The following is a 17,970-nucleotide window of genomic DNA, read 5'->3' on the forward strand; positions in this document are numbered from 1 at the left end:
GTCGTAGGCCGAACTGACTTTTTGGTGGCGCCCGAGATTAACATGAGTGGGTACTAGATAGTGTGGATGTTGACATCACCTCCAGTTCTCTGATCTTTGGCCTGTACTATCTCTGTTGACTGGGTGGGCCTATCTCCAAATTGGAAGGGAAGGGAGAACCATGGGCCACCAAAGCACACCCACAGTTACATTTTCACCCATTACCATCTAGTGCAGTGGCTTAGTAAAAGGGGGGGCGGAGGGGAAGGTCCACCCCAGGTGCCATCTTGGTAGGGGTGCCAGCACCCGTCCTCCTCTCTGCCCCCTCACACTACCACGCACACGCACCCCATCCTTCCCCAACACCTCTTTAACGTTCCCAGCATGAGCAGCAACCCCATCCTTTTGTTCGCACCATCGTCTGCTTTTTCTCTGACGTCACTTCCTGGACCTGCACCTAGAAAGTGATGTCAGAGGAAGAGCCGATGCTGGTGCCGATGCCGATGCTCATGCCAGGAACATTAAAGAGGTAGGGGGGAAAGGAAGAGGTGCATGCGTGCGGCAGGAGGGGGTGGGGAAGGAGCGGGTGGGGGCAGAGAAGAGGGGGGGAGGGACACCACCGCCCCGGGCACCTCTCACTCTCGCTACGCCACTGATCTAGTGGTACATAATTAAGCAATCATTACCAATGAACAAAGGCTTTACTGTAGAGAAGGAATTATTGCAACAGTTTGAGCAGAAGAGTCAATGCTAAAGTTTGCTTTTAGAGGCTAAATGCCCTGTTTTCCAAGCAATCAGATTCACTCAGAAACTTGGAATATAGTGTATGCATATTTGTCAAATACAGTGGAACCTTGGTTTACGAGCATAATTTGTTCCAGAAGCATGCTCGTAAACCAAATTGCTCGTATATCAAAGCAAGTTTCCCCATAGGAAGTAAGGGAAACTGCTTTGATTGGTTCCACCTCCTCCCCCCCCCGAGGCTACCGGCGCTGCTCCATTCTCCCCCCCCTTGAGGAATCCAACGCTGTTCCAACCCCCCCCCGGCGATCCGGCATCCCCCCCAGCGATCCGGCATCCCCCCCCGGCTCGCATTGCCCCCCCTCCACCGCGATCCTACTTCCCCCCCCCCCCCCGAGCAGTCAATGACACCCTTTACCCAATTTGGCACCAGTGCCGGTGCCCGAAGATCCTCCCTCTTCTGGCGCGGCTGGGCGGTGCGTCGGAGATCCTCCTTCTTCTGGTCTGGGCTGGGCTGTACTGGCTTTGAGCATTTGCGCATGCTCAAAGCCTTCTGGTCTCGCTCTCAATCTCGGAGAGAGCGAGACCAGAAGGCTTTGAGCATGCGCAAATGCTCAAAGCCAGTCCAGCCCAGCCCAGACCAGAAGAAGGAGGATCTCCGACGCACCGCCCAGCCCAGGCCGCGCCAGAAGAGGGAGGATCTTCGGGCACCGGTACTGGTGCCAAGTCGGGTAAAGGGTGTCATTGACTGCTCGGGGGGGGGGGGGGGAAGTAGGATCATGGTGGAGGGGGGCAATGCGAGCGGGGGGGGGGATGCTGGATCGCAGGGGGGTATGATTACTAATACTATCTCTCCATCTCTAGGCCCCTGACTTGGATTTTCACCTCATTGTATGTACACCAAGTTAGCTTTCCAGTTACTTCTTCCATTTCACATCTGCATGCTAGGAATGTTGCTAAATGTACTTTATATTGACAGGCCCTGAGTCTGCAATATTTCTGGCTACATCAACAGTTCAGTATCTGTATAGTATTCTGACAAAATTTATTTGGCTGGGGAAAGCAGCAAGAATTGCCATGGTATCTCTACAAAAACCAATTGCGGAGGGTGGGGTAAATTTTCCCAATTTTTATAGGTACCATCAAGCCTACATTATGCGTCAGGGTATGTAATGGATCCTCCCTGAGCTCATGGAAAATCTCCCAGACTGGTTATGGTTGGAATGGCAACTCATGTCACCACTGAGGTTGAGTCATGTGTTAAGTATTAAGATGCCTAGATTATATAAGGATAATAGAATCCTAGTAGATACATGGAAAACCTTAAAATGTGTGAATAATTTAACACCTATTTCGGTTCATAAATCAACATCAGACCCTATGGCTGAACTCCAAGTTTCAAATTGGCCGATTTAAGGTCATCTGGAAGTATTGGATGAAGGCAGGTATATGTACTTTGGATGATGTTATTTCAGATGGTAAGCTGCTTGATTTTTCACAATTGTAACACAAATTTGGTCTTAATAAATGATAAAATTATAGATGGTTGCAGTTGAAACAGGCCATTCAAGTTGGGTTCCCTGAATGGAAAAATTTCACTAATCAGTATAGTTTGCCACTCTTATGCTTTCAGGTGGACTTCCTGGGACATCAGGTCACTCAGTGGTATAAATTAATATCTGGCGACAGCGGTGATGGTAGCGACTCATCAAAGGACGTCCAGACAGGCCAAGTTCACAGTTTCCGATGGTGGCTTCAGGGTCACCCGAGCCCTCTTCATAGGCTTCCTCTTCTGAGAGTCCAGATCAGGAAAGAAACGGGGTTGAAATACCGGATATGCCTCACAAATCCATGCTTTGTGGCAGTTCCTTGGGGAGGCCTATTCATGTGAAGTAAAGCTGGAAAATACGAACTCAGGACTCTCAGCTTTCATAATGTTAGCAGCATTACATATTTAATGTAGTTTAAGGGTAAAATGTTGAACTAATAATGTTGGTGAAGTGGTGAAGAGATTAAATTAGTTAAGTCCATTAATTCAGATAACTTCAATACTGTTATGAATTTCCATATAGGTAAAAATTCAATTTATTTTGTTAATATACTTCAATATTTAATTATTCATCCTTTATGAATAGATTTCACTCAGACATTTATGAAATACTTTTGTTTTTTGGGGTTGATTAATTTTATTCTTATTAGGGGGGAAAAAGAGGTTTTTAAGGAATTGAAATATTAATTTAAGAATTTTAAAAGTTAATCATTTTACACACTAATTATTTTGACACTCTGAGGCCTTATATTTATTCCTTGATATAGGTTCTTAAAAATGCAGATCTTAGGTCTCATTGACAGGAATGTGTTTAATAGCTTATTAGAGGGGTTTTTGGTGTATATGTGGGGAATTTAAAGGGTATCCATTGGTCATATTTATTTTCTTAATTTCATTAATGAATTCCACCTAGGTAGGGAATGAATTTTATTCTGTTGTAATATTTATTAATTATTTATCCACTACTTAGACCATAATTATATATTTATTTTGATATTCTTGAAATTTTTTAATTCATAGGGGTTGATTAATTGTAATAATATTGAGGGAAGTAATAAATTAGGTTGCCTGGGGGAGGGATATGGCTGCTAATCTAAATATATGTCTTCAAGTAATCATATGATAAGGAAGGTAGGGAATTGGGAGGGTAAAGGGAGGGGTTTTAGGGGTTTTGGACGTGTATTGAACAAGGGATGTATTTACGAGATGTATCTGGTATACTATTATGGTTTCTCTTCTTTGAAATTTTACAATGAATTTTAAATTGTTTTCTCTAAATGTTAATGGCCTCAATCATCCTGTTAAAAGGGAAAAAAGGCTCAATTCTTTTAAAACAGCAAGGTGCAGATATATGTATGATACAGGAAACTCATCTGACTATGGGGGAATCTAAGAAACTGGAAGGTGGATGGGTCAAGCAATGTTTTTTTGCGCTGGCTGTGAGTAAGAAAGCAGGAGTGGCTATTTAATCCATAATAAATGCTCAGCTGTATTTAATTTTATTTCTGCAGATCCTTCAGGAAGGTGGGTTCAAGTACAGATGACCTTGGGGAAACATGTTCTGACGCTGTTTTGTATCTATGCCCCTAATTCGAATCAAGCAGAATTCTTTAAGACTCTTCAACAGGTACTTCTGCCACTGGCTGCCTCTAATCTAGTGGTAGCTGGGGACTTCAGTGCTGTTATGGATCCATTGTTGGATAAACAACCAAGTAGGATTTTGAAATCATTGGGATTGGATAATCTAGTCCAATCCTGTGGATTAAAAGATATCTGGCGAATTCTCCATTTTAATGCTCGGGGATTTTCCTTTTGTTCCCAGGTTCATAAATCATTTTCAAGAATAGATTATATATTTGTATCAGATCAATTAGTTCAACAAACCAAAGCTGGCATAAATTCAATTGTTTTATCGGATCATGCTGGAGTTTGGATTGATTTAAAATTTGAGGAACAAGATTATAATAGACCTGTATGGAGGTTCAATAATACATTGATTGCAGATTCTAGCTTTATTGAAGAATTTCATTTAAAAATAAATGAATATTTTCAAATCAATGCCTCAGAGGAAATCGCTTTAGAAACATTATGGGATGCTTTCAAAGCTACCATAAGAGGGCAAATTATCTTATATTCGGCACAATGGTTGCAGTTGAAGCAGGCCATTCAGGTTGGGTTCCCTGAATGGAAAAACTTCAGTAATCAGTATAGTTTGCTGCTGTTATGCTTTCAGGTGGACTTCCTGGGACATCAGGCCGCTCAGTGGTATAAATTAATATCTGGATTTTTAAATAATAAACAAAAAACTGGTCTTTGGGACATTTGGAGCATTGAGATCAAGCATCAAATTATTGCATCTCAATGGCCACGTATTTGGGCTTGGAGGATGAGATGTACATCTATGAGACAAACTTGTTTTTTTCTGTTTCATTTTGGACCCCGGTCCATTTACAGTAGTTAGATAGCTCTAAATCTAATAGATACTAGCACTGCCATTTTGAAGCTGGGACATTAGATTATTTGTTATTCTATTGTCCATTGATACTTGCTTTCTGGAAATCAATATGAGGTCAAATAAATAATTTGTTAGATAATAGGAATAGAAATAGGAATAAGGATAGGATAATAGGAATAATAAGATAATAGGAATAGAAATCTCTAATGTAATGTAATGTAATAATCCGGTGGCATTATCCTATGACACCGTATTGTTTGGCATGTCAATAAGGGTTAAAATCCAAATATCCTCTAATAATAATAAGCTTCTACTCATTATGACAGGGGTTGCCATACAACAGATTACGAATAATTGGAAAAATTGGGATAGGCTGAATTATAGCTTTTGGTGGAACTTTTTGTGTCACATATTCAAAATGGAAAGGATAATTGCCATGCAGCAGGGAAATTTTAAGAAATTTCAGGTTATTTGGGAGCCATTAACAAGATACTGTAAAGATTGAAATTACTGCATAGAAGAAATTAATATTTTCACTTTTGTTCATACACGTCCAGGGTGAGGTGGGGGTGGGAATATTTCATGATTTCTTTTGCTTATGAATAATTGTTGGGTATAAGGGAGGGGGAATATTTGATGAGAGTTCGAATTTGATGATATATTAAGTGATGTTAAATTATAAAATGATTGCATTTTATGTTACACTTATTGTGAGTTTTAAAAATGAATAAAGATTTATTTAAAAAAAAAAAAACACAACAATTCAGTATCTAAAGATTATCATCCTACAGGCTCATAATAAAAAAAAAAAATCCAAAAATTAGCCTAAGTCGATACTTGGACGATCAAAAAGACAGATCATCCAAGTACCGATAATCAAAACTGGTTTTAGACGTATCTAAAACCAGCTTAGGCGTTTTTACTGCCTCTATACGCACAGAGTGAAAAGGGGCGTTTTTGGAGGAGTGGATAGGGTGGGAGGTGGGCCAACCTAGACTTACCGTAGTCATCTGGCAGCCATAATAAAAAAAAGTTTGCCAGTTTGCCAGACAGAACTTATATGCTTTGACTTAGACTTAGATCAAGTCAAAACAGGTATAAGTTCCGAATCATGCAACCCAATCTCTCTTGCCGCAATCCCCCACAAGACCACCCCCGAATCTTCCTCGGCAGGAGAGATGCCCAATCTCTCCTGCTGTGATCCCCCAAATCTTCCCTAGCAGGAGAGTGCTCAGTTCCTCCAGCCGGACACAACCCCCCCCCCCCCCCCTATCCCTGAACACTATTGACTCAAAATATAAGCTGGATCAGTACATTAGAATCAACAAAAGCAATACAGAAACAATTGTTCAAGGAGGAAAAGCCTCAGACCACTGTGGGGAAAACCTCTTCTAACTTAAGAGGATTGGTTAGCGTCACTGGCAAAAAACCTCCTGTCTACCAGTGTTACAGCTGATGAATTTAAAAAGTTGCATTCGTTGCTACAGTCAAAACTACATTGCTGAATGCTTCTTAAAGTGCTGGTCAAATGTTCACATAACCAAGTATAAACACTACTTTCAAACAGTTCTTGAATGCTGATATGGAACATTATATCAACAAAACTACAAAAACTTATCTGTGGCTCTTATGCAGGCTGTGTGTTACAATCTTATCTCTGGCTGTATGTAAGCTTCTTTTCCTGCCTCATCTGACGCTGGCCAAATAGCGTTTTCCAAAAGGCTGCTTCAGGGATTGGGAGGGAAGCAGCCTTTTGGCTGATTGTATGTACAGGAGGTAAGCCAGAAGGACACTATCAGGTAAAAAAGAGGGTAAACAGGACAAAGAGAAATTCAAGGTTTTGGGACACTGATCCCCTGAGCTAAATGCATAGAGGTAACCAGGTTCTTAGAGAAATTCTCTGGCAGCTCCACCAAAACTATTAACCAGAAGGAGATAAACCGTTTCTCCCTACTCCCAACTGCTTGCTTTCCCTCCTCACATCAACTGCCTTCTGTGCTTCTCTCTATACTGTTTATCAGGCTGAAAAAACGGACTCTTTTAAAAGAGCCAATAGTAGCTCTCTGCTCTTGGCAGTGGGAAGAGTCCACACAGTGTGAATGATAGTCTCCCTGTTGCTATAACATCAGAGGCCTGTTTGCTGAATTTCTGCACTTAGCTAGATTTAGGGAACATAGGAATCGCCCTCCTCACTGCACTTTGAAAGATGCAATGAACATTGGAATCCCCCTCCTCATACTCTCCCCCTGCCACAATTGGATGGGTCCCCATGTCCACCTGTAAGACAAGTGTGGTAAGCACAATTGCTACCTAATACAGCAGAGTCGTTCTGACAAGCCAGTTGAACATATTTACTCAGGCATTCAAGAACTGTCAACCCATCAGCAATGACAATCTTTGCAGAAATTTGTATAGACTGATTCATTATAAACAAGTTTTGTGACAGGCTTGCCTCTATAAAAGATTTTTAGATAGGACACTTTCTTTTCAAGCTGGGAAAATGAACACTTGGTTAAGTGAAACTATTCTAAAAGCTTCCTCTTACCAATGTTTTAGGAAATTAGTAAAGACTTATCTTTTTGATAAATTTGTCACCTCATAATTTTCTCTGTATGTTATTTCTCCATTCTTGTTCCATTTTTTGTTCCGCTTGTACATCACTGGTTGTCAGTTGACCTTGAACTTTTAATGGTATAGCGGTATACAAAATGAAGTTATTATTATTATTAAACTATGCCCGTACCGGCCTCAGGCATCTTTAGGTGTGCCTAGGCACTTCTGTAGGCACGCGAACTGCGCCTTCATCGTAGGTGCTGTTCGCCGCATTGATTTTTTTTCAAACATATATCCAATTGGTTACTTAGACGGCAGTAGGACGTCTACTACTACCTAATTTCGGGATGCTGTTACTAGATTCGGGATGCTGTTACTAATTTCGGGCCTACTTGTCTAGTGTTCTCTCACCCCTCCTCTAACATGTCTTGCATCCTCCACTCAGATTTTGTGCCTTTTGTTTGCTGATAAATCCTAAGTAACAAAAATGTTCACATTTGACTCCTCTAGAAAAGGTATTCAGCAACAGAAGCTTTGGTGCATAAGCACCAATACATAGCAAGGACTTGATAGGCAGCAGCACTTACCCATTTAGGAGCGGTTTCTACCTAGATAAGTTGCTTGGAGGTTTGATTTACTGTGAGCTATTATGCGCTTAGATTTTATGTATGTTTTATCTATAATTGGGCTATAATTTTATAATTAAACAAATATGTACCACTCACCAGGGCCATACCCAAGTTTTTCATGAAAAATCATCTCTGACAGTCAATATCCAGCGCCAGTATCTAGATAATTATTTTGCTCTCCTAACTTACCTGAACATTGCTGACTGTAGTGTTAAATATGGGGGTAGAGGGAGGGTGATTTTTTTTTTTTTGTATCCTTTAATATCTCCTAATAAGTTGGAAAATAAATACCTCAGTGTTCAATTGATAAAGACCTAAGAACAGAAGCCCTAATGATACATTTATCTTCCCTTTTGAAACTATGTGACATTGATATACTCTCCAGAATATTAATTGCACCTCACGGCTAGACCAGCTTCTTAATAGGCAGTGCAGCTCCAGGGTACACAGAAAGCAGGAGAGAAAAGAAATCTTCATGTGCCCTCCTGTTGCTGTCCCTCAGCTGAGTTGTATGCCAACATAAAAGCACATTTTATCTTGTTCCCTCATAGTGCGTCTCTTGATGTTTTCATCTTAATGGTGTTTTCTTATTATCTAATGTTTTTACTTATTTTCTGAGCTCAGTATACCACAATATATGATCTGTACCAACTCCTGTTAACCTTACCTGACTCGTTATGTCACATGGCATCGGAGAAGGTGGCTTGGAGTGCATGGCATCCTGGGAGATGAATCCAGAGTCGTGTGATGAGATGCTGGACAAGCGGGTGCTGGCACTGACAGGCTGCGGCAGGCTGCGGTAGCGATAGGTGGAACTTGGTGAGTATGTGTGAGAACCGCTCGGCCAAGACGTAGCACCCTTTGCACTGTTAACACTGCTGAGGGGCGGTGGGAGGCAGGGGAGAGGAGAAAGGCAGGATGAAGGAGCAGAAAGAGGGGGAATGGAAATTTGGCAATGGCGATAGTTCAGGATAAACAAAGCATGTATTTGGGGTAAAGGAATTTTAAGGGGGAGAGGAAGGAAAAGACAGTTTAAGACAAAGATATGACTCAGACAAGCAGCTACATGAGAGGGCATAAGTTAAAGAATAGAATGTCAGCCGGAAAAGAGGGGAACAGGGATATAGGGGAGGAGGGGAAACCTTCCTTTTCTTCTTATTTTTATGGAAAATTCAAAGTTAGTTCATGTGACAGTATCATACAGATGAGACTACACCCTTCCACCCCACTTAAACATTGCTGTCTGCCACATACTAACTGAACTATTGTTTTGTAGTTCCTGCCAAGGAAAGCAATGGCAGATAAAGACCTCTATGGTCTATCCAGTCTGTTCAACTTCCCCCTCAGGGAGCATATCTCTCTACCCCACACTGAGACCCTGAGGTAGGGATTGCGAATGGGTTGGAGAGGAGAGCAGCCTTCAGTGTGGATGCAACAGCCACTGCTTTAAGGAGTCACCTTTCAGTTTCTATACAATGTGCACTGCTGGTGGTGGAATTCACCCTTCAGTGTGAGTGCATTGTGCACTGTCTGAAGGTTTGGGAGAACTGTCCTTTTGGATACAGTGTGCATTTTCTGAATGGGAGGAGGAGGATGAGGAGGGAGAAGCCATTTATTAGTACGAACATAGGTGCCATGGCCTCCCCAAAGATTGGTGTTCTGTCATGGTATCTGCCCTCCCACCCATTTCCTGGTGGTCTAATTTTAAATCTTCGGGCAGCTGCCGCATCAATGAGCAAGCCTGCCCCAGAGCACTTCATTCTACTTCTGGGGCAGACCTGCTCGTTGCACAGTGGTTGCCTGAAGACTTACAATTACAACACCAGGAGAAGGTGGGTGGGGAGTCGGGAGCTGGAGAGAGGCTGTGCCTGCGCTGTATGGTTCCACCAGGGCTAGGGCAGAGCTCCTTGGCCCCCCCAAATCATGCAGCGTTCCGACGTCTCTGAGTACGAATACAATGTGAACTGCAGTGAGAAGGTATGAAGGCAGTATGTACTACCCAGGGATACTCACTCCTCAGTATGGATGCAATATGAATGCATTTCTTATTGCTAACTAATCAACTCTGGATGGTCTAAAGCAGGGGTGTCAAAGTCCCTCCTCACGGGCTGCAATCCAGTCAGGTTTTTCCCAATGAATATGCATGAGATCTATTAGCATACAATGAAAGCAGTGTATGCAAATACATCTCATGCATATTCATTGGGGAAATCCTGAAAACCCGACTGGATTGCGGCCCTCGAGGACCGACTTTGATACCCCTGGTCTAATGTAACACTGCAGGGATATGATAGTAAAATCATTGTGAAGAGTATTTTAATGTTTCCAAGTTAGTGTTCAAACTCAGACCATTTAATGAAAGCCACCATCTCCTACACCGCTGTGTATGCTGATGGTGCTATACAGCTAAAAATATTTCTAAATGTGCAAAGAGTACAACCGTTGATCCTGTGGCTCCTCTCTGGTGACAGCTGCTTTCAGTGAGGTGAAGGATAGAGTTTAGCTGTAGGCTTGAATTTTCAGTGAAACCCAGTGCTGGTATAGATGAGTCCCTTTTCTATCTGGAAATGCTTCCTTCCTCCAATCCAATCCACCCCACCCCACCCCATCTCACCCACCCAGCATGGCTTGCAGTTCCCTTACCTGCACATGCTAGATTTACGTGAACCTGAGCTGCTGGGGGACGATGGTGGAGTCTGGTATGACCAGCTGTAGTCAGATCCTTTCAAATCTTTAATTACCTGCCAGAAAAATCAGAGGATATATAGTACAGGGAATTTGCCATCGTCTAACTTCTCCGATATCCTCAATCATATTGGAAACATTTCATTTCAGCATGACAGCTCACCATATGCCTCCTTGCATAGTCATCAATTCACAGTTAAAAAAAAGACTGCGGCTTTTAAGATGCAGTTAAAAGTGGTGTTTTGGGGCAGATTTTTGGAACCTGATGATGATTTTGTTTTTCCATGTTGATTGCAGGCCTCTGTTATTTTGTTGGCTCTTGGTTTATTGCTGATCTTTTCCATTTGTTTCAATCTTTCTATCCTGTGTAGGAATCTACTTACCCTGTGTCCTTTTGTATTTGGGTTTTTTCTAGTCTTTCTCCTTATTACTTTCAGTCATCTGATGCGGCAGGAGTATGTTGATAGCCCAGAGAGGCGTTGCTAGAGAGACATTTCCCTGATGCAGCGGGGATGTAATTCTATCTCACTAAATGCAGGCCGCGTCGGATGACTGAAAGTAATAAGTAATGGCCTTGGTTTCTAAAGAGCATAAGCTAAGTAAGTACCTTAAGTTCAAAAAGTCTGAGATGAACTGAAGTAGTTTACAGCACTAATGCACTTTTTTTTTATACAGCACTTTGAAGCACCAGTGCACTTTCTTAAGATAAATACAATTCTTTCTGTCGGTTTTGAGTTCTGAAATGAGCTGTGAGGTTTCATGAACGCAAAGTACAAAGTATTAATGAATTCTCTTAAGTATAAAATATCAATGAATTGTGAGGTTTTTAGGATTTAAATAGATTAGTATAAATTTGAATATAGATTAATTGGAGATTGAAGAGTGATGAATTAAAAAGATAAAGCAATTTAAGAAATACAGAATTAATTAATCATTAAAGTTATGTTAGGGAGGATGGGTTCATGCCAGTGATATAAGTAGGAGTAAGAGAGGAGAAAAAAAAATCTGTTTTTCTCTTTGAGAAAACCCGGAATGGGTGAAACGCCATAATCTGAGGCTTTGCTCCCATTTAGATTATACTAAGAGAGAAAAAAACTAGCTGCAGTGTCATTTTGGTTTATATCGGTGGTTTTTCATTTTATATTTAATTAATAGATAACCACCAGGTTTCCTTTAGTTTATAGTTGTATAGCACAGTGCTTATGTAAAATAAAAATGGATTGAATATGGAGGAATAGCCTAATGGTTAGATCAGTGGGCTGAGAACCAGAGGAACTCAGTTCATATCCCACTGCAGAAACATGTGATGTTGGGAAAATCACTTAACCATCCATTGCCTCAGACACAAATGTAGCTTGTGAATCCTCCATTGAGAGATGAATACCCAAATGTACAAGGCTTTAGAACGTATCTTTTTTTTTTTTCAGTTCAAAAAGTTTTATTAAATTTTATAAATCTTTATTGATTTTCCAAACCATCAACAGTGCAACAAACAATTAAATGTACATACTCAAAGGTACTCAACTCACGAACATCTATGATAACCTAGTGACGCAGGCAGCGTAACTAGACCCCTCCATCACTAACTTGCTGACAGCAACAAGCAACTACAAATCATTTCGAAAGGAAATCAAAACCCGGCTGTTCAAAAAACATATCCAGCTATCCTAACTCTCCCCATGTCCTTCCCCCCCCTCAAAATAACTCCCCCTCAAATTGATACTCATCTTGCATTTTCTCCTCAAAGTTTCAACTACGAAACCAGCCCCTAAATTGTTATAATTCTATATCCAGCCAGTTGTCTCCTGATTTCCACTCATATTGTTATTTTTCCTCTGCTCGCCACCCTTCTTGTAACCTTTCCTCTAATACTCAACTATGTAACCTGCCTCTAGTGTGTAATTTTTCCTGGAAATGTCCAGTTTTCTTCTGTTGTAATCCGCCTAGAACTGCAAGGTACAGGCGGAATAGAAGTCACTAATGTAATGTAATGTAATGTAATAAATCCAGATAAAACACTTTCAACTTTAAAAAACCAAGAGCAATCACTTTTACCCCCTCCCACCCATCCAAATGACTAAATAAGAAAACATAAATATATATATATATATATATATATATATATATATATATATATATATATTCCATTAAGTTAACATCTATAAAAGTCAAAGATATCCCCAGCCCTCCCACCCACAACAGTATACAAACAGGAAAAACAGATGAACAACAGAAGGCATAGGAGGAAAACATCTCCACAAGTAATATACAACAGGTAGGTTGCAAAGTTGGAATGGCCTACAAACATAGTATGTGTAAAGTATAGAAACAAAACATACTCAATAAATATATTCAGAAGATACCATCATCAAAAGGCACAGAATACCAAGAACAAGTCAAGGAGGTATATTACTATGCAAAAATAGAGGCTCCCATGTTCTTCTATATGATTGTATAGAATTAGTTTTCTCTTTATTAGCCCTTTCGTATTTAGCAGTTAAACAAAGAGCTCCTTTTATGAAGGTGCGCTAGCGTTTTTAGTGCAAGCATCGGATTAGCACGTGCTATAGCACGCGCTAGCTGAAAAACTACCACCTGCTCAAGAGGAGGCGGTAGCGGCTAGCACACACTAATCCGCACGTTAAGGCCCTAACGTGCCTTCGTAAAAGGAGCCCAAAGTGTATTCCACCATGTGTTAAGAACATATCATAACAACAAGGGCATTGTCCTACTGGAAAAGACTGGGGGGGGGGTCCGGGTGGGGATGGGCTTGTGGGCTCCAGGTGGGCTACTGGATAGGGGGTGTCTGGCAGTAAGGACTGTGCATCTCTCCTGCTAGCAAACCTTTTTTGGGGGGAGTGTCAGCAGGAGAGATTCGGCATCTCTCCTGACGGCGAACTTTCAGGGGGTCATGGGGTGTGACTGGTAGGAGAGACTGGGCATCTCTCCTGCCAGTGATCATTGCGGTGGGGGGGTGGGAGTGGTCGTGGCAGGTTCCGGCAGGAGGGACTGGGCATCCCTCCTGCCGTGATTATTGTGGTTGGTGCAGGGGACAGTTCCACGATTCCCTAACCGGCACTTATGACAGACACCGGCTAGAGAATTACGGTTTTAGGCGATGGACTGGTCCCTCCCAAGTCTAAAAGGTCTTGTTTTGGGCATTTGGGACTTAGGTGAATTTTTGTTTGGGAATAGGGTTTAAAGATAGATGTAGTGGCAGTCTGGGCGGTTAAATGCCTGAACGTACATGTAGGCCATTCTTGAAAAAAACACATATTGGATGTTTTTTTCAAGAATGGAAATTTCCCTGATGCCTACTTTGGGCGTCTAGCGTCTTAGGCCAAAAAGGGACTTAGATGTTTTTTTCAATTATGCTCCTCCACATGAATATATCTTAAGCTCACCCTCTCCCCTCTGCCTTTTCTGTACAGATTTGAGACAGAATCTTATCTATTTAGAAAGTATTTATTATATATTTTTAAATTTCATTTGTGAAATAGCTATTTTGATTATAGTTAAGTATTTTATTATCTATAGCTATTTCACAGCTATTTATTGCAATCTGCTTTTGGCCTTTTTGAAGGGAGCTGGCGGATTATAAATGTTATTTACATTACATTACATTAGGGATTTCTAGTCCGCCATTACCTTGCGGTTCAAGGCGGATTACAAAAGAATTATCAAGGATGTATTACAAAAAGATCTTACCAAAAAGATATCTGGTCATTTTCAAAGATAGTAAGAAATGAGTATGGCTAGATGTTTTGGGTAGGTGGCTTTAGTGAGAGGCGGTATTTGACACTTGCGGAGTTATTTCTTTTTCAGGGATTTCTTGAAGAGTATGGTCTTTATTTCTTTTGGAAAAGTTTTGTAGTCTAGGGATGCCATCAGTAGATTGACGATTTGGTTGCCTAGTTTGGCTGCTTGAGTGGCTAGGAGGCTATCATATAGTTTTTTCCGTTTGACCTCCTTAATTGGGGGGTATGAGAATGGGGTGTGAGTTTTCCTATGTCTGGTTGAGGTGTTGTGGATGAGGCGGTTGTTCTGGTAGTTTGGGCTTTCTCCGCATAAAGTCTTAAATAGTAGACAGTAGAATTTAAATTGTATTCTTGCTGGGATTGGAAGCCAATGCGATTTGAGATATGCTTCTGTAATATGGTCATGTTTCTTCAATGAGTAGATGAGTCTCGGTGCTGTTTGTAGTTGTTTTGTTATTGTTGCAGGGCAGGGGAGATAGAGGATATTACAGTAGTCTAGTAGGCCTAGTATTAGGGACTGTACTATGAGCTGGAATTGTGTTTTCTCAAAGAATTTCCTAACTTGTCTTAAGTTTCTCATGACTGAGAATGATTTTTGTATTGTTTTATTGATTTGAGGCTGCATGGTGTAGCATAATAGATAGTGCTGGGTCTGAAAATCCACAGATAACCCGGTTATAAGTTCAGTGGCCAGCCAATTGTAATTAATTCTGGATTAATTACATCTTAAGTCTCCAAACACAATATTACATTGTAATTGGGATTCAGTGCCTTTTTCTGTTAGTTGTAAAGTACGTGGATTGGCGTCTGTAGGTAAAGCAATGGGAAGTTTTGGATATCACAATTCCATCCTCACCTGTTCACTGGCAGGGGGCAGCTTGTGAGGTTCTGCAGTCAGCACCATTAGGTCATCGATGATCCCCTGCAGGTGGGTGACTTCTCCCAGCATGTGGATTTCTCCATTCTGAGAACAAGAAGAGGCAAATTCAGCATCTCACTCTTTAATATCTTCTATGAGTAGCTGCTTTCACAGTCTGAGGGTGCCTCACACTTTAGGACATCAACATAAGGAAAACTGGGGGGGGGGGGGGATGAGAGGAAGGGAGAAATACATAGTTCATGACTTTTTATGTATTATTGACATTGTTAAGGTGATAATGTTATAATCACAGTTAATCAGAGACAAACACACAAATAAACAGGTCTTATCTTTCTACATAGGTTCTTCTCTGTATCTTCCAGGTATGCTACAGATCACCGTAATGGTTCAACCAAGTATAAAAAGCTATGAACTGGTCAAGCAATGTATTTCTCCCTCTCTCTTCCCCCATTTTCCTTATGATGATGTCCTGGAGTATGAAGCGCCCTCAAACTGTGTCATGACATATCTGTTATGGCCATTTATTTTTTTACTCAAAACGGGACATCTAATAATTTTCAGTCCTGTCCTCAATCCTGCCCCAGCCCCACCCCCAATTTCTTCCATTCATTTTTCATGTACAGTACACACAATATCTTATTAATTCATAATGGTAACCATAAAAACCCCCCACAAAACACACTGTGTGCAGAGAAAATGTTAATTATCATTTATATTCGGGGGTTTTTCAAAGAGATCAAAACAGATGACTTTAAAATATGCAATGTCACCTCAGTAATAACTATAGAAAAATGCACAAATATAGTGCAAAATATAGACAGCAGATATAAATTCTCAAAACTGACATATTTTGATCACTAAATTGAAAATAAAATCATTTTTTCTACCTTTTTGTTGTCTGGTGAGTCTCTGGTTGCACTTCCTTCTGACTGTGCATCCGTTTTTTCTGTATTTCTTTCTCTCTCCCTGCCCCCTTTCTTTCTCTCTCCCTGCCCCCCCTTTCTTTTTTTCTCCCTGCCCCCCTTTATTTCTCTTTCTCTGCCCCCTTTCTTTCTTTCTCTCTCCCTGCCCCCTTTCTTTCTTTCTTTCTTTCTCTCTCTCTCTGCCTTCCCTTTCTTTCTTTCTTTCTTTCTTTCTCTCTCTGCCCCCCTTTTTTCTTTCTTTCATACCACAAATCTCTCCCCTGTTGCATCTTTGAAGAACGTTAAGCCCAGAGCAGGGATGCCGCTGGCATTCAGGGCCATCTTTCCTATTTGCAGCAGGCTTGGGCACCTCCCGCAGCTGGTTGGCATCGAGCAGCAACTCCTCCAGGCTGTAGCTATAGCGGTAGATCTCATCAGGCACAGCCTGAAGGGAGCAGTGCCGCTTGTCCACCGACTCCACATGCCGGTAGTAGCGCCAAAGGGGGATGTACTTGAGCATGATGAGGGCCTCTGCCGCTGCCGAAGCCCGGGCCGCTCACATTCAACGTGCAGACGGGGGGGGGGGGCCCGCGGGCTGCTCACATCCAATGCAAAGACGGGGGGCCCTCCTCACCCTGCGGCTTAAGCCCCGGGACGAACACTAGGCAAGGGTCATAAGGAGGGAGGGGCGGTCCTGTCAGGGGGTGGGGGACTGAGGATAGAACGTGAGCTGAGGTCCCCAGAGTGCTCAGCGCTCCCCGCACATTCTCGGCCCTCATAGCCAGTTGCTCATGCCAGCAGGGAGAAATCCCGGGCTCCTTTTGGGCACCCCTGCACGTTGTCCCCAAGCACAGCTTCAGGACGCTGAAATGTCCCGTTTTCAGAAAGAGAGCAACTAGACTCTAGTTGTTATCTTTCTGATAACGGGACATTTTGGCATCCCGAAGCTGTGCTTTGGGACAACGGGACAGGGTACCTAAAAACGGGATGGTCCCATTCAAAACAGGATATATGGTCACGTTAGTTATGGCCCACATGAGGTCATTGATGCTATGAAAACACTGTGGCTTATGCACATACCACGACAGGCTGCAGGAATGCAATGAATGTGCAGAAGCGTCCACGCTCTTCAATCAGTGCCTTACGCACAGCCTGCTTTTCAGTCTCCTCCAGCAGAAGGTACATGTCATTGACATCCTGCAGGGCACTGTCCAGCTGCGGCTGTAGGTCTCCTTTACCTGCAAAGGGAGAAAAGGGTCATAGTCAAACTGCATCTTAACAAAATCCTCTATAAATGTACCTCAACTCCAGAACCGGTGATGCTGTTCTTCTAATTATTCCTCCTATCTCATCCTGAGCTCATACTACGGCTGGTTATGAGACCAGGTAAGCAAGCTCCAATATAAAGTACAGCGTGAAGGATGATTTTGTAGAATGGAGTCTTAGTTTCCATCCTACAGCTTTCTAAACCTCTTCTTTATCAAAATCGGAGCATATATTCCAGAGCAATATTATAAGAAAGATGAGTAGCCGAACATAATTTGTTTCAACTGAGTTCTCCCACTGCTTACTTAAAACAGGGAAATAGTTCCTTTAATCTGTTCTGTGCTACTGCACAAATGGCTATGATCTGCCTAAATGTGGCAAGATCCATCACTACCTCAACTATTTCCACATCAAAAAGCTAGAAATATGCAGACAGCACTCAAGTGGCCCAAGGAAAGGGAAAGGGGATGGGCCTTGATATACCACCTTTCTGTGGTTACAATCAAAGTGGTTTAAATCTATACATATAAAATTGGCTGTACAGTATCTGTGTGTATGTATGTATGTATGCAT

At 41.8% G+C, this 17,970-nt stretch overlaps 1 protein-coding gene across 7 annotated transcripts in view; it reads right to left on the reverse strand.

The window, feature by feature from the left end:
* Positions 1-17,970, reverse strand: part of MTSS2 (MTSS I-BAR domain containing 2) — a 296,388-nt gene that overhangs the window by 40,293 nt on the left and 238,125 nt on the right. For 4 of the 7 annotated variants that reach the window (XM_033941221.1, XM_033941218.1, XM_033941220.1 and 1 more), the window contains 4 exons: positions 17,212-17,369; positions 15,206-15,313; positions 10,550-10,647; positions 8,574-8,784 (listed from right to left, as the gene is read on the reverse strand). In XM_033941221.1, coding sequence (XP_033797112.1) covers positions 8,574-8,784; positions 10,550-10,647; positions 15,206-15,313; positions 17,212-17,369 — 575 coding nt within the window. The remainder of the gene's footprint in view (positions 1-8,573; positions 8,785-10,549; positions 10,648-15,205; positions 15,314-17,211; positions 17,370-17,970) is intronic. The other 3 variants (XM_033941223.1, XM_033941219.1, XM_033941222.1) reach the window with 1 other exon arrangement.

The sequence above is a fragment of the Geotrypetes seraphini genome, chromosome 4 (genome assembly GCF_902459505.1).
Source record: "Geotrypetes seraphini chromosome 4, aGeoSer1.1, whole genome shotgun sequence".
In the NCBI taxonomy this organism is placed as follows: domain Eukaryota; kingdom Metazoa; phylum Chordata; class Amphibia; order Gymnophiona; family Dermophiidae; genus Geotrypetes; species Geotrypetes seraphini.